Consider the following 21,070-nt stretch of genomic DNA (forward strand, 5'->3'; position numbering starts at 1 on the left):
CAGGTGCCGGTGGCCTGGCCGTCGCGTGTGTGTGTGTGTGTGTGTGTGTGAGCGAGCATGACAAAATCATGGCAATACTTGTGATGGAGTTTTGGTGGGGGGTTTGCAGGGCAAGGGGAAAGGATTGCAGGATGAAGCGTTCACGGGCTGGGTATATAACGGTGAGGGATGATGAAGCGAGGGTGCTGGTGTGATGATGAGATGAAGAGATTGATGACAGGTCCAGGGGTGGGCTGATGGTGTGGGCGAGGGAAATGAAAGAATGAATGAAATGATGAACGAAGAAATGATTGAAGAGGAGCGCCGAATGAAGCCGTCAAAGTCCGGCCGGTGAAGGACCTTGGGATCCTCCAGGCCAGCGGCAGCACCAGTACAACAACAGACTGAGTGACTGGACCGGGCAGAGACGATATGGTACCCAGGAGTCAGTCACCAAGGTGCGAGCGGGAAGCGGCGTGGGAAGGTCAGGGAGAGAAACGGGCATGGAGTGGCATCAGAGGTGTTGCAGGTTGGAGGAATTCCTGGTAGGCGAGGCCGGGCTGCCGGGATGAGGTCAGTTGCGCTGTGCCACCCAGGCGCCAGGCAGCACACCCCAGGCCTCGCTTCCTTGTTGCCTGATCACCCACTGCCCAACACCGACCGCGGACGCACGCACCTGTGCAGCACCGAGTCACGAGGCCTCGCGCCATACTGTGCCATGTACCCGGATTGCGAGCGGAACCGCGATGGGGGGAGTTACGTCAGTTTAATGAACGGCACAGTGCGACAGTAGCTGTCCTACGTGAGCAGATGCGTGCTTGGGTTGTTCACAGCTGCTACAGTACGACGATAGCACATGTACCTAGGAACACAGCATTCCAGGGTCGACTGGACTTGTCTCTGTCGAACGGTACTTTGCTCGCCCATGGCGATCGTCGGATTGGGAGACATGCAGCAAGCACGTACTGCAAACCCTTGACCGTTTGCTCGCCATGCCCGTGCCGTGCACTGCAATGCAATGCAATTCTGTGAACACACCAGGAGGGAGGGGCTTGTGGACTTGGTCAGACGAGGGAGCCCTGACTTGGTCAATCGGTCTAAGGTTTTGGGCTCTGCACGGCCCTCCAATGGTAAGAGGCCGCTTGGTCCGGCCCTGTTGCGACCCTGCCACCAGAGTCGCGCAATGCCTGGCGTGGCTTGGCATGGCAAATGCAGCCGATTCCTCTCGCATGAGACCAAATTGCATTTCTGCCACTGCCAGTGGGCCTCGGACAGTGTGCTATGTGTAGCATGAGATGCACTGTCCCTCGCACAGTCCACCTCTCTACCATCCCCATCCATTTTTCTCCTTCCACTCCCTCCTTCCATATCTCGCCAGACCTGGGAAACATTCCTGATATCAACACTGCGAAGTCCACACTGTGCGGGCGCAATCACCAAACCCACTCCAGCTCCCCCAGCCAATCAGCCGTGGGCGAGCTTGGTGCCTCTCCCCTCAACTCCAACTTGCTTGACACCTTGCCTGTCACTCACCAAGCCCAAGTGCCCGCTCGGCGTTGGAGGCTGGGCTGGCTGAACAAGGTTTGCCCCGTTCACCTTCCCGAGGTCTGCTCCAAACGGAAACCCAAAACACAACCACAGCTGCCCACCACCGGTACGATGGGCCTCCTCCAGTGGCTCAACCTCCGCCGCCCAAGCAAATGGGAGGCACCCACCCTCCTTGACCACCTTCTCTCCTCTCCACTACACTTTGTCATCACATGCGTCTACCAGCTAATACTCCTTCTCCGCGGCAAGCCCTTCAGACCGCCCAGCGACAAACCACCCATCCGGGTCGTCTGTCTGTCTGATACCCATGACCAAATTGTGCACAATGTCCCGGACGGCGATCTTTTGATCCATGCTGGAGACCTGACCAACTCCGGCTCGGCCGACGACATTCAGAAGCAGATCGACTGGCTAGCCTCCCTGCCCCACCGCCACAAGGTTGTCATCGCAGGCAATCATGACAGCTGGTGCGATGTCCGGGCACGGCTGGCCCAGGACAAGAAGGAGGCAAGAAGGGTCGATTTCAGAGGCCTGCATTACCTCCAGGACGGCTCCGTCACCCTGGAGTTCCACAATGGGAGGAGATTGAAGGTGTATGGTGCCGCCGACATCCCAATGTGTGGAGGCGACGACTTTGCCTTCCAGTATCCCGCCGATAAAAGCCCATGGAGAGGTAGGGTTCCCATCGAGACAGACATCTTGGTTACCCATACGCCACCACGCTTTCATCGGGACCTGGGTCTAGGCTGCCCGGGACTGCTGAAGGAGTTGTGGAGGGTAAAGCCTAGGCTGCACGTCTTTGGTCACGTCCACTGCGGCCGTGGCCAGGAGAGCCTTTACTTTGACGAGTGTCAGAAGGCTTATGAGATGCTAATGTCACGCCGTATACGGGGGCCACTTTTTGACATGATACCCAGCAGCAGCTGGGTCGATGCTCTCAAGGTCATGTATTACGGTGTGAATGCCGTTGCGTTCAAGTATCTCATGCTTGGTCCTGGCTCGAACAACGCGAGCCTCATGGTTAACGCTGGCTGCATGCAAGGAAATACGGGCAAATTATGTAAGAGCCCGGCCCAGATCGTGGAACTATGATACAGATCTCAGCCCTGCCAGAATATCATCTTCCCTGAACGGAACAAGTGTGAGCAAACAAGTCCGGCAGAAAAGGACTGGATAGACAGCCCAGTGAAGGAATTGCCAACTTGATCAAATCAACAAGCCAGCGACAAGCACACCAACCACTACGCCAGCACTCATCCTGATGGTTCTCTCCGCACCCGCCTGCACAGGCTTCAACCCGGCCGTTGCTGTCGATCCCACCTGTTGCGTGGGCGCCGGCACCGTCGCGTTACCGACCTTCCCACCGGGCTGTGGGACAGGATTGCTGTTTCCATTTGGACCTGGCACCGGTCCTCCACCCGGGGCACCTGGAGCACCTGGAGCACCCGGGGCGACTGGGGCGATTGGGGCGACTGGAGCAACAGGAGCAACGGGCGGAGCGACAGGCGGAGCACCGGGCGTTGGAGGTTTTGGTACAGGCTGTGGGCCAGGACCGCCTCCTGGGGCCGGAGCACCGACATCAGCTGGTTTTGAACCAGGCTGCTGCCAGCCGATATTACCTCCGTTCGCCGAGCCAGATGCAACCCCAACCGGTACAGTCAGCGTGACAGTGGACTCCCCATTTGCACCGCACTTGTTGCATGCCTGTGTTATCGCAGTCATCGGGATAGTTGGTTTAGTGACCTGTCCTGCAGCGCATCGAGCGCAGTTGGGGACCTTGAGCGTGGTGCAATACTCTTGCGTCACCAGCAGGGCTGGGTTCGTGCTGCAGACCGTCGTGTACGTGACTGTGGAGGTGATGGTCTGCGTCACAATGGCGGGCCCTAAACCGCCCATCCCCGGGGCTGGCGGCGGGTTTGCAGCGGGCCTGCCCACGAGATTGATATACACAGTAAGGAGGAAACTGTTCGGTGCATCGCGTCTCGCAAGAAGATTGTTGCCACCGCAGAACTGTCCTGGGTTTCCGGGGCATGGTAAGTTGCAGCGGCTGCGGTCCGCGAGCGCAGATGTGCCGGCATCGAGGGCGTCAGCACAATAGCATGTGCTCTCGTGCACTCCTGCAAATACTCTCCCGGGACATAAGCCCACACAGACCTCGGGCGTCATCTGGCCGTTGTCACCGGATAGGACGAATGTGCTGAACCTGGTGGTCGACCCAAAGCAGCCCAGCAGAGCGAAGTTGCCGATGGTGGCCGGGTCTCGGCTAGGAACCAGGCTGTCTACTGGCGAGGGCGAGGATGACGACGGGGTGGTCGGGGAGACGCCACCAGATGGGCCACTGGAGGCGGCCGGCACCGAAGGCAGGGACTGTATCGGGGTGTTCCCAGAGAATGGTCCGGAGGGAGCAATGGATCCAGCCGGCCCAGAAGGCAGCGGACCGTTTGCTGAAGTAGGCACTGGAGCGCCATTGGAACCACCAGCCGATCCCGAGGGCGGCGGCACCGGGCTGCCTGCTGGACCAGACGCGGAGTTACCAGGGGAGCTGGGCGGTGTCGCGATAGGGGTGGGCACTGAACCGCCCCCCTGCGAGCTGGGCGCGCCCACAGAACCATCGGAGGTGGGCAAAATCGCGCCGCCGCTGCCTTGAGCACCTGTCGAGCTCGGAGCACCCGCGATGGCTGAACTGGGCGACACCGGCTGGCTCGCTGGCAGACCGGATGCAGAACTGGACGGGGAAACGGCGCCTCGACTATAAACATCGATATAGTTCACCTCCCAGAACGAGTTCGCGAATTGTGACGGGGAGTTGCCAACCCAAATCTCGCAGGACGACGCGTAGGCGTAGCATGAGCTGCTGCCCCACTGGCTGCCACCGGCGTATGTGCCGCAGAAGTCCTGGTTCGGTCAACCGTCAGCCAATGCCTGTGCCTCGGCCCACATTCGTTGAACAAGAGAAAGGTCACGGGTTTCGACTCACGATGTCCAGCACAATGCTCATGTTGTAAAAGCTGATCCCGACGTCGCACGAGTCTGGGTCGCTGCTGTCGCCGAACAGAGCCTGCGGCGTGCCCCAGGTGCTCGGGTCGGGCTTCTTGTCAACGATATTCTGGGGGATCTTGTTCCTGGGGAAATGCCAGATCCTGATGGACTCGCTGGTCCAGTCCATGGCGTATACTGCAGCAATTCAAAATCAGTTTCGAGAGCCCCAAGGAAGAAGGCATATCCAATATAAGGATTGTATCAGGAAGCTGCTTACCTCCGCCCCCGACTGCATTGAAATCATCACCATACGTCGAGGTGTCGCTCAGCGGCGGGGCGTAGTTGCAGCCCTCAACGAGCCCGATATCCTCCTGCAGGCCGCTTGGGTCAGCTTCACTTGCGAACATTGCAGAGGATGGTTCTGTTCTGTGGCCGCCTACATCGTATGTGCAGTTTGTGTACTGCTGCGTCCCGGTGTAGAGACCTGACCTGGGGAGGGTGCAGACCTCGCCACTACACGGTTGATCACGACGTTAGAGAACTTTGTCCGCCTGCCGGGAGTTCGGGGACCGGGGGATGGAGGCATACGTGTGGGCAGATATCAAGTTGCGGTATACCATGTTGGCACCCTCTATTATGTCGATTTCTCCTCCGTCGGGCCAGTTCGGGCCATACAACCAGACTGCAGCTCAGAGCATGTGTCAACCAGCAGTTGGGCAGCCACCCCCCGCCACGCCTAAGGTCTTTGCACTTACACGCAGGCCATGTCCCGCAGACTGAACCCGGCATATGGGCAAAATCTCCAATGACAAGCCCCTGGTTCACCGGCTGCTTGCTCTCGATGCGGATACTTGGGCGGCCGCCCAGGGAGCCATCGGGGTCGTATGTGTTGGTGCTGTCCACGCTGAGCCTGACCTTGTTGGTGGTCGTGTTGACGGTGGCGTAGCCGTAGGCCAGGGCGCTGGGTAGGTTCTGATAACTGGCGAGAGAGGTGACTGTTTAGTAAAAAGGCAGTCGTCACAGACGGAAGGAATCGAGTCCGCCCCGGTGCGTGAATGGCCTCAGGCGGTAGTACTCACGCTACGAAGCCGTCGGTAGGATCCGGAATGGACATGAAGTTGAAGCCATCTATCAGAGCCTGTCCGGCATAAGATATTGCCAGGGAATACGCCATGCTGGGCGTCGGCCTCGTGAGGTGGGTTCTATGCGGTAAACAAGAAACGAGCGTGAAGAAGGAAACTCAAAGAGTGACTAGAGTGAGAACAACATGCCCTGAGCAACTCAAGCGAGAGGTGGAGACAACAGAGATCCTCGGAATAGACAGTGTATGCCCGAGAGTCTGCGTATAAATATGTATTTTTCGCCTGACAGGGCTCGTGGACCGAGCATATTGTACCCTAGTGTGGAATGTAGACCACCAGAGACACGGCGCATTCCTCACGACACGCAACACGCGCGGCCACAGCCGGAGGGGCGCTGGATCACGGGAGAGGCGCGCGCCGTGTTATTTTAACCCATCTTTTCCTTGGGAATCTCAATCTCGAAGAGACAATAAATGCCTGGAATGGGCCAATGCCCGTCCTCTGGGTCGTGCCACTGGGCCAAGGCCGCCGTTGAGTTCCATTCCTCCGCCTCGTGTCCAGGCGCCCGGTTTTCCTTCTCTTTTTCCTCTCAACGGGTGTGGTCTCAGCCTATGGCGGGCCAGCACTCTGTGGGCACCGCCGTTGTCTTCTATTTCGGGCTCCCTCCCAGTGAGCGTTGAGACAACAGCCTCTCTGGTCACATCAGGCCTCCAGACAACCTCCTGGTATAATATCAATGGGATGATCTCCTGTGGCATGATATCCTTCGTACCGGCAGGGCGACTGGCCAGGATTTTTGAAATTTCTCCCCAAAACGTTTGATAGAGATATCCCGGCTCTCTTCAATGTGTGATCCGCGAGTGTGAGCGGGTGATTTAGTATCGTGACTATATGCCTGGGCGACTCCCTGAATGTTCTCAAAGCAAAACGCCGTACGCTATGCAACCACAAATTGATAAAATGTCACAGTTGTGACTGTTTGCAGCCGCCTCTTCCTTCGGACGGACTACACCATGATCCGCCTCAGCCCTTCAGTGCCCCCAAGCACCCTCCTTCCGGTCACCGCGCATCTCGACTCGCCACTCTCCCATTTGCCCTTCTTGTCGGCCATGAATGCCTCCTGCCTGGGGTGGACGCCGCTCACCCACCTATGCACGCACGTATAGCAGTAGACCACGCCCGTCTGGCACGCCGTGGGCGTCGTGATGTCGTCCCTGCAGATCGGGCACAGCCCCGAGTTCTTGGGCGCGGGGACGGTGTATATGGGTAGCAGCGAGGGCTTAGCAATGGGCGCATGCTCAGCAAGGGTCTTCTCGTCCTCCTCATCCTCATCCTCGGCACCTGCGCCGGCGCCCCCGGTCGCCGGCTTGCCGCCCGGGGTGGTGGGGCCCGCCCCGGACACGGTGGGCGGGGGTAGGTCCAGGCTCTCGGCGGCCCTGCGCGACAGCTGCTTCGCAAAGTCGGACGCGTACCACCACTCGAGGAACTTGAGGGCGAAGATGCTCGTCGGCAGGAGGACCGACAGGCTCGAGAGGACCTTGGAGCCCATGTTCCGCGGGGAGAAGAAGGAGGAGGGCCCCGGGGCTGCGCCCTCGCCCGCGGCCTTCTGGCCCAGCGCCTCGATGGCGGCGTAGTCCGCGCCGGCCATCCTGCGCATTCTCGTGCCGATCAGCCACAGGAAGGGGTTGTGGTATTTGGAGTTGTCGAAGAGGTAGGCCAGGTTGAAGGCCAGGAGGGCAAAGTAGTAGGCGGCGTTGACGCTCGGGTAGACGTTCCTCAGGAACCACCTGTAGTAGTGCAGCACCCTGTCCTTCCAGGTCGCGTTCGGCGGCAGGCTGGTGTAGGCGGTGCCCAGCAGGGCGCGCGGCGCATTCACCTCGTAGCCCTCGTCGAGCTTCCTCTTGAGGTAGGGGATGCCGACCACGACGGCGAGGTTCCGCCAGACGTCGGCGCTGCCAAGCTTGAGGGTATCCCTGACGACGGCCGGGGCGCGGGCGGAGGCGCGGGGGATCTCGTCGGCCAGGGCCTTCTCGCGCTTGAGCCCGTAGAAGTGCTCGGTGAAGGAGCCGCCGCGGGTGGTCAGGTAATGGCGCTCGACCACGAGCATCAGCAGGGCGTAGACCTCATCGAATGAGTTGAGCACCGGCAGGAGGTAGCGCGGGGAGCGGTGGGTGGCGTGGACGAGGAGGTAGCGCAGGGTGGGCGGCAGCAGGGCCGACAGCTGCTGCTCCGACAGAAGCTCGAAGAGGGAGGGCTTCTGGTCGTCAAAGGTCATGCCCCGCAGGGCGGTGATGAACTCCATTGCTGGCTGGCTATGGCAGACTGTGCTGCTGGTATTTCATCTGATGATGATCACAGATGCGGCATCACCAGCCGTAGAAGGCGGTTGGGAGAGGAGGAAAGTCCAAGGCTTGAGGTTGATGGGTGTGTGTCGTCGAGGGCGAACCTCGGAGTGGTCGAATCCCTGACCGAGCTTGGCTGATGCCGAGGTACACTGCAGTGGCACGTCTCCAAGCGCCGCTGACATCGCGTCTGATAAGGGCTTACACCCGGCATACCTCCGGCATACCTAGTTGATGTCCATCTACCGCAACCAAACCGTCAACCAGAACCAAATCCTGGTTGAAATCTCACCTCGGTCGTGATCCTTCTCGCATAAGATAACTTGGCCCCACAGCACCTCAAACCAGCTTTCTTCCCCCTGTCTGCATCTTGTGGTTGGATCCACGTCCAGCCCGTTGCGCGATGTCGAGCAGTGATGGAGGTCATGAGGCACGACTGAGATCCATGGGAAAGGAATTATATCAGGTGCAAGGTGTGGACAGGCTGAAGCTATGGCTTGAGCTCACGCATCTGCAGGATCAGGACCCAGAGCGGCAGGTAAATCAATGTGAACCCTTCTCGTGAGTCCGGGCAGTTCATGCTAACCCTTGACTGCACCAGGACTGGATGACGAGCTGTCTGCCTTTTCTGAAACTTCACTCGTGGTCCCTGGGTGATCCAAAGCACCCCAGAGTCGTATTCAACGTGAGGAACAACCTGCCCCATTCAGAGATGCGGCCGTGCCTCCTGTCGTGTCTATGCTCCTCCCCGCCTTGAGTTACACAGAGAGAGGATCAACCAGTGCACACTGCACATGTCAGCCCTCGTCGAGACACCAGGACGAACTAATCCGATGTGACGCAGTATACTATCCAGCACAATAACTGCAACAGGCTGGGCAATGCCCACGGTGGACACATTGCCAGTCTGTTCGACTTTGTCACATCGATGCCGCTGGCCCTGATCAACAAGCCTGGGTTCTGGTTCTACCTGGGAGTGAGCAGGACGTTGAACGTGACATATCTCAAGCCAATACCCCTCGGCGAGAAGATCTTGGTCGAGGCGGAAATCCTGAGCGTCGGCAGGACGCTGTGTACCATCCGGGGCGCAATGAGGAGGGAGAGCGACGGGACTCTGTTGGCCGTGTGTGAGCATGGGAAATTCAACACAGACCCAGGGGCCAGCAGCAAGATCTAGGCCCAGGTCGAGGTCACAACTCAATCGTCAGGGTTGGCGCTTTTATAGAAGGATAGTGTATTGCAGACAAATGCATGCACAGGTGTACAGTGTAACGCGCAAGGTGTAAAATGGACTGATGTGTGGTCAGGACATATCCACCACCGGCCGAACCCAATCCCTCCCAACTATGCAAGGGAATGCCGTAAGTAATGGCTTACTGTAGACTGCCCCTGATGAAACAAGACAGTGATCCATCCCGTGGCCCCCAAGATGCTCCCACACCGTGATAGTGCTGGGCCCGTGGATCGTCCCCACCCCCGCACCTTCCGCGACGCATGGTAATTGACGGCCACATCGGACTTATGCTTAATTCCTCGTCCCCCGTCGCGTGCTCGGATCTTAACACACGCCTCAAGCTTTGGGCCAAGCCTCTACAAAGCCCAGGTTACCTGCCTCTGTTGCGGTCCCCGGGAGCCCAGAGCAGCCGTTCTTGTCCGAGGCAGGTTGACTGGTATTTCGCCGACTGGCAACGTCTCGCCGTCATCCGTCCACCGGCCAGACCGACGTCCTTGTGCTTGTGCAGGCCCGGTGTATTAATTGAGTTGATTACTTTGTCTTGTCGCATCACACACAGCTCAGCTCCCCTTGACAATTCTCTGTGCGACCGAGCCACGTCAAACCGTCATACACACAATGGTCCTCCTCACACAGCTTCCCCCAGAAATCGTGAACCATGTCCTGAGCTTCGTCGACCCTGAGGACCTGCCGAGGGTCAACACAACCTGCCAGTACCTGTACCATGCCGTGAAGGACAATAAAGCGCTGTTCCGGGCCGTCTATCTCCGCCATCTCGTGAGTCCCCAAGCCACATGCGCCATGACCGTGCCACACATTCACAGGGACAGGACGATGGCTAATCAGGCTAGAGTCCTAGGATGCACCACCACCCGACGCACAACTCAGTTGGGTTCAGGAAATCCAAGATCTGGTCAAATTGAAGCGCATATGTGCCAGTGAGGGACCCGAGAGGTTGAGAGCCACTTCACTGTTCACGGACAGGTCTCAGGGGGGCATCTTGCCCGGGGGACAGAGCGATCACCTCCCTTTTGTCTACAACACTGTCACCCGTCTTCTCCAGCATGCTACATCGCAGGGCGCCCGCCCGAGGCCGAGCGTCACCTACGGGGCGAGCCAGAACGTGAGCATCCTGCGGGAGTGCTTCTCCTCCGAGTCGACCGTCCACGCCTTCCTCTGCAGGTCCTTCCTCTTCCAGCGGGCGCGCACCCCCGTAAAGAAGTTCAGCTTCCCCAAGCAGCCGCCCGAGGAGCGGCAGATGTCGGCGAAGCTGCACTGTCTGTATGGCGCCCCCGTGCTCAACTTCAGCCGCCTGAGGTCGAGCAGGACACACCCCTTCGCCATCAGCAAGGTCTACGATATCCGGGAGTACACGACCCCGGACGCGATGGGGTCCGTTTATGGACGAAGGACCGGGGCCGGTCGGCAGCGAGACCAACGAGGACGGCCAGCTGCCGGGTGATAGAGTGGATTGGGAGAAGGTCGAGGCCATAATGATCGTCCTTTGGCATAACATGAAGACCAAGGGTCTGGACCGCCTGCCAGTGTTCAATCAGTTTTGGGGCAAACCCTTTGCGGGCTGCTGGCCGAACAGCTATGTTCCCGAACCGAGGAATAGGGATATAGCGGACCTGGAGCTGGAAGATCCTTATGGTGTGACCGGGACTTGGCTGAGGGTAAGACACATGACCCCTAGCCCCTTTTCCCACACTTTGCCTCACCCAACGTAATCCATGATGAGCAGGCACTCATTTTACTCACCTAGGTCGTCTGCTTCCTTGACTACAACGACTTCTTCGCCTACAACTTCCCGCCACACGACGATCTGCCAAACCACCTCCCCCGGCACGCCCTCGACGAGGTCGAGGCAACGCGCCTGATCGTGGTCAAGATCCGCGTCACCAGGATCGAGCCGCCGGGGCCTGAGGACGGCCAGGCCCTGCCCGTGGTGCACTTCGAGGGCTTCTCCAAGTCGCTGGACTCGAGCCTCGACGAGAACGCCAACTCCGGCCTCACAGGTGAGGTTTCCGTCAAGGGTACTGGTTCTTTTCGCGGGCGTGCCCATTGCGCAGCTACCCTTCCCCCGTCCCCTTCACCGACCCTTAATCTCTCCCCGCCCGCGCGCAGATATTTGAGAAGCGTGAGAGCAAATGCCTGACTGTGGGCTTCAACAGGGAGCGTCCGCCTCACCAGGGAGGGCGAGGTGCGCTGGACAAGCCACTCCATCTTCAACGGCCAGGAGAGGTGGCGCAGCGAGAGCATCCAGGTCGGCGGGCTCAGGTCGGCCAAGGTGGTCGGGAACTGGTTCGACAAGTAAGCGAGCGAGCGCGACAAGGGTGTGTGAGACTCTTTGATGACGGATGCTGACTTGCCCTGCAGAGACTACGACCCGTCCGGCCCCGTCGGTCCAACCGCGTTCTGGAAAATTAGCGACCGGCAGCCGGGCAGCCGCGACGATCGTATGCGACCCCTCTTTGCTGCATACCTTATTTTCTCTCTCTCTCTCTCTTCTCTCTCTCTTTTGGGGTTTGATATGCTGATCAGTCAGAGCAGACATAACTGAGAATGACTACCGCGCCATCATCGACGGGCTGGAGGAGGATGTCGACCTCGGGCCCGCTGACGACGACGACGACGCCGGCCTCTTGGGCGTGTTCCAGGTAAGCAAGCATCCTAGGAGATCGCGCCTCGACTTGGGCCTCCCGCCTGGCTGACTACCTTAACGCTCCAGATAAATTACGATGACGAGGAGTACGAGTTTGGCGAGGAGGAGGAGGAGGATGATGATGATGACGGAAGCGAGGAAGACGACCTCGGTTCTGGTGACGCGGCGGGTGATATGACCGGTGGGGAGGAACAAGATGGCGATGACGATACGTTTATCTTCGCCGGGGTGACGTCTCATGGCCTAGACGAAAAGTAGGGTCGCATCAGGTCGACCTATTCGTGAAGGTGAGGGACATCAGTCGTGGCCCTTGGTCTCATCCTCACCGTGATCAGGTATACCTCCGTATGAAACGCAGCGTGACATGGCCCCCCAAATCGACCGGATCTGGACGAATACGCTTTGAATATCGATTTACGCAATGAAGCCGAATTGTGGGACAGATATTGGTTGTACACCTCAGGCATCTCGGCACGCCAAGCAAGCGATTCTGTCAGGTTTGCGGATGGGTGTTTGCCCACCATCTTCCAATTTAAGATATAGCAACGAATCAGACTAAGAGACGTACAGCCTAAGCAGCAACGCACGGGGGGTATATAAGTGTACAAAGCCTCCAATTTCAAATCATGGCCCAACCAGATAATGCACATATCCACTCTCATATTTCCGGAGACAAACTTGTCTTTCAAGTTCCAATTTCCGCAGTTGCCTGTGGCAAATGCCGCGTCTTATGGCGGTCGTCAATTTCGTCAAATCATTGTCCCAGCGTTGAGATTCACGCAATTGTTCAGCAGGGTCGCGCCCTCATGCAGCAGCTCCCACCTCGTCGTGAGGAAAGTGTCCTTCAGCACCAGCATCAGAGAGCTGTTCTTGTTTAGCCCCTTCATGGTCCTCAGGTCCTCCGGGTAGCTGGTCCCTCCGTACGACATCAGGTACTCCCTCATCTCACGGACCCGCTCCGCCTTGGAGGTCGGGACCACGGCGTCCGGGCACGGCCCCTCCAGCGCGTGCCCGTAGCTCCAGACCACGAGCGCGGCGAAGTACAGCACCCACGGGCGATTCAGGAGGACGTCTTCGCGAGCGCAGTAGGGCAGGTCTGTATCCGAGTACGAATGCGGGTGGCTGTTGTAGCCGTTCGGGCGCGGGTTTCCGCTCTGCTCCAGGAGGACCGAGCCGAGGAACTTCAGTGCATACCAAGTGGCATCCCTCGCCCGGACAGAAGGGGCCCAAATATCCTTCATGCGTCGCTGGGCGCTGCTGAGGTCTTGTGCCCCGATGGCTCTGCCCAGAAGGCGCTTGGCCCGCGCGAAAATCTGGCAGTCGACAATGTCGACATGCATGGCCAGGTGTGCGAGGTTGTGCAGGACGACACGGCTCTCAAAGACGGCATTCGCATCGTTACGGTCAGTTGGTTCAAAACTGCTGTACGGATCGGATGGATTGTCGCCCCGTTTCAGTGACTTATCAAAGTCTCCTTTCCACGAATCGAAAGCTCGCGTGAGCGTGCCGCGCCACTTATCCCGTCCGCCCAGGGCAGAGGAAACACCGCCCCCCAATGAGTTCACCTGAAGATCTCGTTGGTTCATGTGCCAGCTGACGTTCAGTAGTCCAGCCATAAGAATCATTCTTCCGAAAGAGTTCGTCTGAACTTCCTGAGAACTGAGCGTGCGCTTCAAGCCCTCAAGGAACGGTACGGGCTTGATGCCATTAGAGTAGAAGTTCGCCTCGATTCGGCCAACCTCGGCTCCACTCTGGGCCCTCCAGAGCTTCTCGTCGCAAGGCAGAGGCAAACGCATCTCGTGTGCCACCATCACCGTGGAATGCCCGAACATTGTTGCATGTATCGAGTCAATAACAAACGCCGCGAAAGCAGCACGACGGGTGGCCTCGTTGGTGATCCAGTGGTTCCACCACTCATCCGGCGTGTGGGCAACTCCAGAAGTGGATGAATGCCGGGAGCCCATCTTGTCGTCTCTTGGATTGGGAGGGGAGTCTAAAGCGGACTTCCCAATCAACGACCGGCCGCGTCGCATCAAGGTGATGGTTGTCGCGTGGTGGATATGTGCCCGCTCGTGCAGTTCCCTCGTCGAGTACATCTTCTCATACAATTCCAAGAGTATAAGCGTTTGGAACACCCACAGCTTCGCCGGGGGCCTGAAGTTCGTGTCCATGAAGGTTTCCCACCTAAGGTGCCAGGCCAAGAAATTCGACAGTTCAGCCCCAAGATCTGTGACCTTTTGACCGTGAGCCTTGTCGAGGTTTGCAGCGCCAATTGTCATCATCGAGATGAGGAGTAGGGTTGGTGTCCGGTCTGGGGAAAATGTAGGCTTGTGAAGTATAGGTATTTGGTCGCTGAAATGCAACCAGTACGAGCCAATATAGGCCTGCATCATCTTGCGGCTCAGCATATGCTCGTCGGTTCGCTCGCCTTCGATGAAGCTTTCCCTCTTGTGCTCGACTGGGGCGCGCCCGTTCTCATGGAATCGCTCTCTGATGAACTCAAAGATCTCGTTGGCTTTCTCTTCAGAAAGTACTGTCTCGGGAAGGTTTTGGTCCAGCAAGTTGTTGACTGCCATGACTTGCTGTGGCCCAGCATTTGGGAAATAGCCCATCTGATTAGGCTCTGTTCCGTAGTATGGGACACTATATTGAGAAGCAGGGTCTCCGTAACTTTTCGAAGTCAGCTTGGTCATTTGTATGGCCGCCTCATTTCCAACCACTCCGCCCGATGGCGCGTCGCAGGCGATACCTGGAAAAACTAGAGATGGTGACTTACTTGTTATAATGGGGTACCATGTGATTCATGGGATTGCCATCAGGTCCCTGGGTGTTAAATAAATAGGCCATGAAATCTTCGGGCATTCCAACATAAGGGGATTTATTAAGAACACTGTCGCTCCCAAATACAGGTATAGTCGTCTGGCTCGTCATATTCTCCAAAAGTACCATCTCACCAGCGGGTTGGGGCTGCCCCTGGGGGTACTCACTCGCACCTTGTTGTGGTGTATAGGCTTGTCCACTATCGCGGGGCACAGTAGCCGACGATACTGTCGATGCAAAATTAGACGGCGGCAGGCTGAAGGGAGGGAAGTTGGTATGCCCAGAATATGGTGTGGCGGATTGAGGAGTGTCGCTCGGGTGGTTCTGGTATCCCTGCTGAGACGCTGGGGACATGACTCCATAAGGGCCAACATTCGTCTGCACCGAAGGTCTCTGTGGACCATTCGGGGACTGATGTTGTGGCTGTGGTTGTTGGCCCGGGAGGGGGCCGTATGCAGGGCTCGATCGCATGTAGTTAGCGGTATTGTGGTGCTGTCCGTTGGGATGTGGAAACACGGGTGGCGTGTTTGTCACTGAAGCATATGGACTTGCTGCAGCATCCTGGAAATGCGGATGCGGGTGAGGTCCCATATAGCCACTTCCGGGCCTGTTGGCCTCAGGAGAGAGTGAGCCAGGGGGGAACGGATGGCGACCATCAGCCGCAGGTGAGACTTGTCCAATCATGGAATCTCTTCGATTGAGCGCTGAACCTTTTGCCGTGTGCCTGTCTCTGTGCCTGTTGCACAAGTCCAACCGGACAAACTGCCGAGTGCAGTCAGGGAAATCACATTTGTAAATTTGCTTGGGGTTGTGATTCAGTTGGTGCCGATACCTGCGGCAGATGTCAGTAGGTCGTGCAGCGGGGAGAGACACGGGAGTTGCTCACAGGTGCTCAGCCCTTGAGTAACTCTTTCCACAGCCGTCGTGAGGGCATTCAAACTTCTTGTCCAGTCCCTTGCGACTTCTGCGCCGTTTCCGCGCAGGCCCGTCTTCACCCTCGGACGAGTCCCCACCATCATCGGCGTGGTCGTCGTCTATATCATTATCATGAGCCTCCGCCTTCAGGTCACCCTGGCTTAGCGACCGGGCGCGACCATCGTCGTCCATTCTATTGTTCTCTGGCGGGGTTGGCTCCTGTGTTGGAGACATAGCCAGTTGGATATCACCAGGATGGGATGCCAGTACCGAGGTCATGGCTTCGGATTCTTGATTGGCCAATTGGCTCCTCTTTTGTGAATCCCTTTGCGGTAGCTGCTCCTTGGATGGCTTTCTTCTCAATTAGGGAACCATCGATTGCTGGGATCAGGTGGCTGACACCTGCCGACGGACACTATGCCGGTCGTCACACCGCACGAGAGGGGCTGGTACTGCGTCGGCAGGTGACCAGATACTCCTTTTTGCGGAGGACCGGTTGACCGCGGGCAAATCGGATATCGTCGACTAAAATCGGTCGCACTGCAGCTCAGCACAGCTCGAATCCAGAAGCTGTCTATCCGCGCGTCTCAATGCTTCTGCTCCCACTAGGGTGCTCTCAGACCGAATCGTGGTTCGCTCACTGCTTGACGCCAATGCGTGCGCTTGAGCTAAATTCCGCTGCTAGATAAAACTCCCGAGTAGTAGTACTGGTATTCAAGATGTCATGATCGAGGGCGCTTCGGCAACGACATGGGTGACGCCCACACAAGATGAAGTCGTTGCAAGCCTTTGATGGGCCGGAAAAGGCGGGTCGAAGGATATCGCCCCAGGTGAGGAGGCGAAACACAGCTTGATACCTCTGTTGAAAATCAGCTTGGAGTTGCGCAGAGCATCAAGAGGTATGCCGGCGTCTGGGGGCAGTCAAGACAGGTAAGCTGGGTTGCGCATGTGTGAAAAGAGAGGCGAGGAGGCCAGGACGGAGGAGTGTGGCCGGAAAGATGTGGGCAGTGGCGGGACTAAAGCGAGGCAGCGAGGTAGCGAGGGCAGGGGCACACCATCACACCCAATACATTTGCGCCGACGACTTGGACAAGCGCAGGACGGCATGAAACAGGAAGGTTGAGAAAGGGCCAGATCTGCCGCGGAGACGATCAACAGCGTGGTGGTGCAGCGAGATGTGTGCCTTCCTGCGTATGTATTTTGTGAGAGTCGACAGGGAAAATGAACCGCAAATGAAATGGATTAGGAAGCAATTCAACAGCTACCAGGGATCCGAGTCAAGAGTGGCCCTGTCGCGGGAAGGGGCATGACAGAGGAGATCCAGCCCGGCGGGCTGGAGATCCGAGGGGTGGAGGGCAGCGTGCAGCGGCATTGATCGGAGTTCACATGAGGCGAGGCAGAGGGATAGGGGGCCAAGGGATGGAGGGACGACGGATCAGAAGTCAGAAGAGCACACACACACACACACACACACACACATTTGACTGACTGACCTGGAGGGGCTGGCGGGGGATGTGGATTTCTAGAAGACAGAAGGCGGAAGCCTTGGTGGCCCACAGAGACAATGGCGGCCCTGCAGCGGGCGTGGGGTTTGCAGGAGGGCTAGGTCTAAGACTCCAGGAGTGCAACCTCTGTGTGTCGAGAATGGCCCGTCACACGAGGGCTCGCCGTTTGATTGCCGCCGTGGATGGTCGTTCAAAGGCGTCGTCGAGATTGAGGCTGCCGTTTGACAAGAAAAACCAAAGAGGGAAAAAGAGACACACGGGGCGGCTCACTACCCCGGATTTCGTGGGAGCTTGCTGGGTGAGACTGCCCACGGTTCCCGGCCTTGTCGCTGATCTAGGCTCGCACGGAAGTCCAAGATGTCAGGTCCCCTTCTGTGGGTTTGTCGTCTTTGCTGGGAACTTAGAAGTGGGATGAATGGAAGAGCGAGTACCTGGGACGGGGGACGTGTGGGGGTTTTATGAGAGCCGACGGTTGGTCCCACTGATTCCGTCCCTGCCCCAGGAAACCATGCCCTTCCTCTGGGAGGCGGGCAGGTAGGTACATGGCCTGCACCGCTACAATACTGTGTACCTAGGTAGGCGCTATGATATCCCAGCATGCAGTAGCCTGGATGGGACAGCTCGAAGGCTCTCATCAGGTGTGAGCAGGAGGAGAACGTGGACTGCCGACTGCCGACGGGGTCATCATACGGCCCCTCGACGCATGTACTGCTGCTTGCTGGTACAATATTGCGCAAGAGAGGGCCAGAGAATACGGATGCTGCACTGAATCCACCCCGTCTGGAGTAGCCCTCATTGCGACTCCCAAGGGCCCACTCGCTTCCGACCCGAGTTGTACTGTAATCACCGTCCCGGAGACGAGAGCCACCACAGCCATTGCCAAAGGGGGTGGGGTGGTTGGAGGGCGGGACGTGAAGCAGTCTTTCCAGGGCTTGCTTTTTTAACTTCGATGCGAGCTCTTGCTCCTCCACACACCCCTGCCCACCTGTGTATTCTGAGGCTTGTCCTGCTTGTCCTGTCTGCCTGTCCTGTCCCGACCTGCCTGCCCAGATGCTGGCCATCCCCATGGCGCACCCAACCCCCCCCCCCGGTCCAGAGTAAGCACCCCACAATTTGGGGCATGCGTCGGTGCCATGCCTGCCCCTCATGGGCCCCTGTCTGTGTGGAATCCTCGGCTGAAATTGGGGCATCTCGCGATCAGAGCTTCTTGATCTTTGATCCCGAGGGCCCACCACACCAAGGCACACGTCCAAATCGACATGTTGTGGCAATTGCCTCCCTCAACTCTGCCCTCATCGCTTGCTTTTTCTGATCGCCCAAGGCAGGGCTCAGATGACATTGCACTATGGCGACAATTGACTTCAGCTTGTCCTCGGGACGTAAAGGTTTTGCACGTCCCAACAGGGGGTACCCCTTGAACGCCACCCACCCCTCCACCACTGGCCCATCGGATCTGCAACACTCCCACCGAGACTCTTTTAGGACGTAGTTGGGGGACAGGGTGGTGGTAATACAGAGCAGCAGCATAGGCACATCAAATTCCTCACTAGCTTGCAGCGGCGACAATTGCACACATTCTTGCACAGATGGAGCGTTGGCAGGCGTGCACGAAGTGAGGATGTGTCACGGTTCGCGGTTGTCATATTCGAGGTATGTGGACTGCTCCAGAAAGTTGCGGATGAGTACTGTGAGATCCCATCGATACAGTTCCTCGAGCATCTGCAAGATCGATGCTTCGCAGGCCGTGTCCTGGGCACCCATTCGTCGAGGCACAGGCGAGGGTTCAGCCGGGGGGGTTGCACCATTCCAGGCTCTCATACCTGGACGTGTCGGGTTGTCGCTCAAGAAACAGCTTCGAGCGCGACGACCGCCTTGCGTGCTGGAACCCACAGCGTACTCCTCGATTGCTTACTTGTTCTCCAGCAGGTTTTGTATTTCTCCTGGTGTGGCAGCTGCTGCCGCTGCCAGGAAAAAAGAGAGAAAAAACAGTTCGGCTGTCGATGGGAGCACCGCCTGCAGGGCTACCACAGTACGTGCTTGTCATTCTGAAGCAGGGTCTTGCTTGTCTCGACCCAGGCAGACCCTGCCGGCGCGGTCACTAGCAGAGAGGCCCAAAGACTTGTTAGCTCTGTGGCTTGGCTGCTTGCTTGCCTGCCCGCTGGGCCACAGGATCAGCCTGTTGTGGTACGTCTCGGGGACTCGATCGAATTGGGCAACACGCCTCGTGAGCTGTCATGTTTGTTGCAGTACGCTCCAAGGCCTGGATTTACGGCCGCAGGTGACCATTGGCGTGTCGAGCATCCAGACCGTCACGTTGTGTTGTTGAGCAACGCAGATTGGACCCGTGTTGCCTAGGGTGCTGGCCCCCAGGACCCCAACAGCAGCGCGCCCCGTCATATTGAAGGGCTCAAGCCGTGATCGGTGATCCCTTTAGGCCAAGCTCTGACCAGACCCCGGACGGGAATGAAACTGAACCCGACCGGCTGGGGCAACGGGCTGGACTACTCTGGCCTGGTCGGAGACTGTGCGTGGGATGCTGGTTGCTAGTCGAACTAGAGACGGATAGACCATCTAAGCGCGTTTTACGAGATCTAACTGCCCAGTCCGCCAGCCAGCTGGGAACATGATTCAGCGGGCCCTCGACGGGTTGGGCGTGGGGGTGAGTTCAGCCGCGCGTGACGCTGGAGCCTCCTCGCCGGCGATCTTGGGAAGTTGTAACAACACGGAATATAGTATGGTGGTTTTAACATGTGGGTGTCTAGCCCAGGGACGCCGCCCGTCGCAGCTGTGAGCTAGCGCGCCCTGCTGCAAAAGACATCCCACTCCTCACTCAGGTATGATCCGTGCTCGTAAGGCGACGGTTCCCGTACTGTGCACAACGGAGTACTTGTAACGCCCGCCGGCTTCCCACTATTCCTTCACCTGACCCGGCTAGTGACGTGGTGAGTTTATGTGCTCCTTGACGGCACCGATGGGGGCGGCGTGAGCGTCGGAGCAGGCGCACAGCAAACTCGCGCATGATGCGGGTCGTTGGATGCACATTGCTTTGTGTAGCAATGGTGACCTGTGGCTGGCAATTTTGGGAAGCTCAGTGCGGGATCGGCGGCCGGTAGGTAGACCGCAATGCCTGAGTGCCCCTGCGTTGCAGGATGACGGCAGCTCATTACCTGCACGCTCTTCTGCAACTGAAGGCGAGGGCATGACGCTCACTGGGTAGTCCCATGTCCGACACCTCCGGCTCACATATAGCCGGCTGGGGGTTAGTGCGTCTAGAACATGCACACCATTGGCACAGGTTGGCCGGAGAAAGGAGATGCTCACCTTGGGCGGTCGCTTGGCCACAGACTGCATCTGTAGGAGGAAGCAGGAAACCGACGAGGCCCAAGTGACGCGTCGACGACCTGTCAGTATGAGATGCAAGAATCCTTCAGCGAGGATCCACGATGCGGCGAATCTGACCCACGTGATCACTCCCAGCTGCGTGAGGTGAGACTGGAGTGGGCGGGTTGGCCCAGACTTTGGGAGCAGTGGGGGACGAAGCACTCGAGGATGGAGCCGGACGTCGTGGCAGCAATACCTAGTATGGAGGTCAAAGGGTGGGTGACAGGCCAGAAATTGGACATGATTGATTGACCACAATTGTTCCCTGAGATGGTAAGTCACAACCTTGGAAGTTTTTTACTCCGGACAACAACGCATCCAAACCCAGCTGCAAACTGGATGCAGCACTTCTTTCCAATATGCCTACCTACTCAATGAAGACCACCATACCAGACAGCACAGTGATTCGAACTGCTGGAGAAATACAACTTGGGCGAGGCAGGCGGCCAGCGACTCTGTGGGCTGGCCGGTGGCCGGCTGGCTCGGTGGATAGGCTAGCCGACCTGAGAAATCCAATTAAGGGTGGGATGGCTTTTTGTACCCCTGCGCCTAAGCACACATCAGATTTGGCCTGACCCCACTTGCAACCAACCTGCGGTACTGTGTGACCAGTGCTCCAA

General features: G+C 57.9%; 6 protein-coding genes across 6 annotated transcripts; 3 read left to right on the forward strand and 3 right to left on the reverse strand.

Moving 5' to 3' along the window:
• Positions 1-1,638: 1,638 nt before the first annotated feature.
• On the forward strand, positions 1,639-2,619 carry INS49_000526 (uncharacterized protein; the record flags this gene model as incomplete). The annotated part of the gene is made up of 1 exon (XM_043161363.1): positions 1,639-2,619. One exon carries the CDS (start codon positions 1,639-1,641, stop codon positions 2,617-2,619), a length of 981 nt encoding a protein of 326 aa, XP_043029869.1.
• Positions 2,620-2,733: 114 nt separating this feature from the next.
• Positions 2,734-5,680, reverse strand: INS49_000527 (uncharacterized protein; the record flags this gene model as incomplete). Its single annotated transcript, XM_043161364.1, has 7 exons — positions 2,734-4,422; positions 4,505-4,701; positions 4,784-4,877; positions 4,947-5,019; positions 5,095-5,188; positions 5,262-5,485; positions 5,586-5,680. The coding sequence occupies 7 exons, from the start codon at positions 5,678-5,680 to the stop codon at positions 2,734-2,736; spliced, it is 2,466 nt and encodes an 821-aa protein (XP_043029870.1).
• A 914-nt stretch (positions 5,681-6,594) lies between these two features.
• On the reverse strand, positions 6,595-7,890 carry INS49_000528 (uncharacterized protein; the record flags this gene model as incomplete). Its single annotated transcript, XM_043161365.1, has 1 exon — positions 6,595-7,890. The coding sequence occupies one exon, from the start codon at positions 7,888-7,890 to the stop codon at positions 6,595-6,597; it is 1,296 nt and encodes a 431-aa protein (XP_043029871.1).
• A 752-nt stretch (positions 7,891-8,642) lies between these two features.
• On the forward strand, positions 8,643-9,107 carry INS49_000529 (uncharacterized protein; the record flags this gene model as incomplete). The annotated part of the gene is made up of 2 exons (XM_043161366.1): positions 8,643-8,650; positions 8,804-9,107. 2 exons carry the CDS (start codon positions 8,643-8,645, stop codon positions 9,105-9,107), a joined length of 312 nt encoding a protein of 103 aa, XP_043029872.1.
• A 675-nt stretch (positions 9,108-9,782) lies between these two features.
• On the forward strand, positions 9,783-12,087 carry INS49_000530 (uncharacterized protein; the record flags this gene model as incomplete). Its single annotated transcript, XM_043161367.1, has 8 exons — positions 9,783-9,941; positions 10,024-10,556; positions 10,759-10,840; positions 10,930-11,182; positions 11,339-11,477; positions 11,544-11,623; positions 11,718-11,824; positions 11,896-12,087. 8 exons carry the CDS (start codon positions 9,783-9,785, stop codon positions 12,085-12,087), a joined length of 1,545 nt encoding a protein of 514 aa, XP_043029873.1.
• Positions 12,088-12,578: 491 nt separating this feature from the next.
• On the reverse strand, positions 12,579-15,843 carry INS49_000531 (uncharacterized protein; the record flags this gene model as incomplete). The annotated part of the gene is made up of 3 exons (XM_043161368.1): positions 12,579-14,499; positions 14,606-15,481; positions 15,536-15,843. 3 exons carry the CDS (start codon positions 15,841-15,843, stop codon positions 12,579-12,581), a joined length of 3,105 nt encoding a protein of 1,034 aa, XP_043029874.1.
• Positions 15,844-21,070: the final 5,227 nt, after the last annotated feature.

Source organism: Diaporthe citri, assembly GCF_014595645.1.
Source record: "Diaporthe citri strain NFHF-8-4 chromosome Unknown scaffold_1, whole genome shotgun sequence".
NCBI lineage: Eukaryota > Fungi > Ascomycota > Sordariomycetes > Diaporthales > Diaporthaceae > Diaporthe > Diaporthe citri.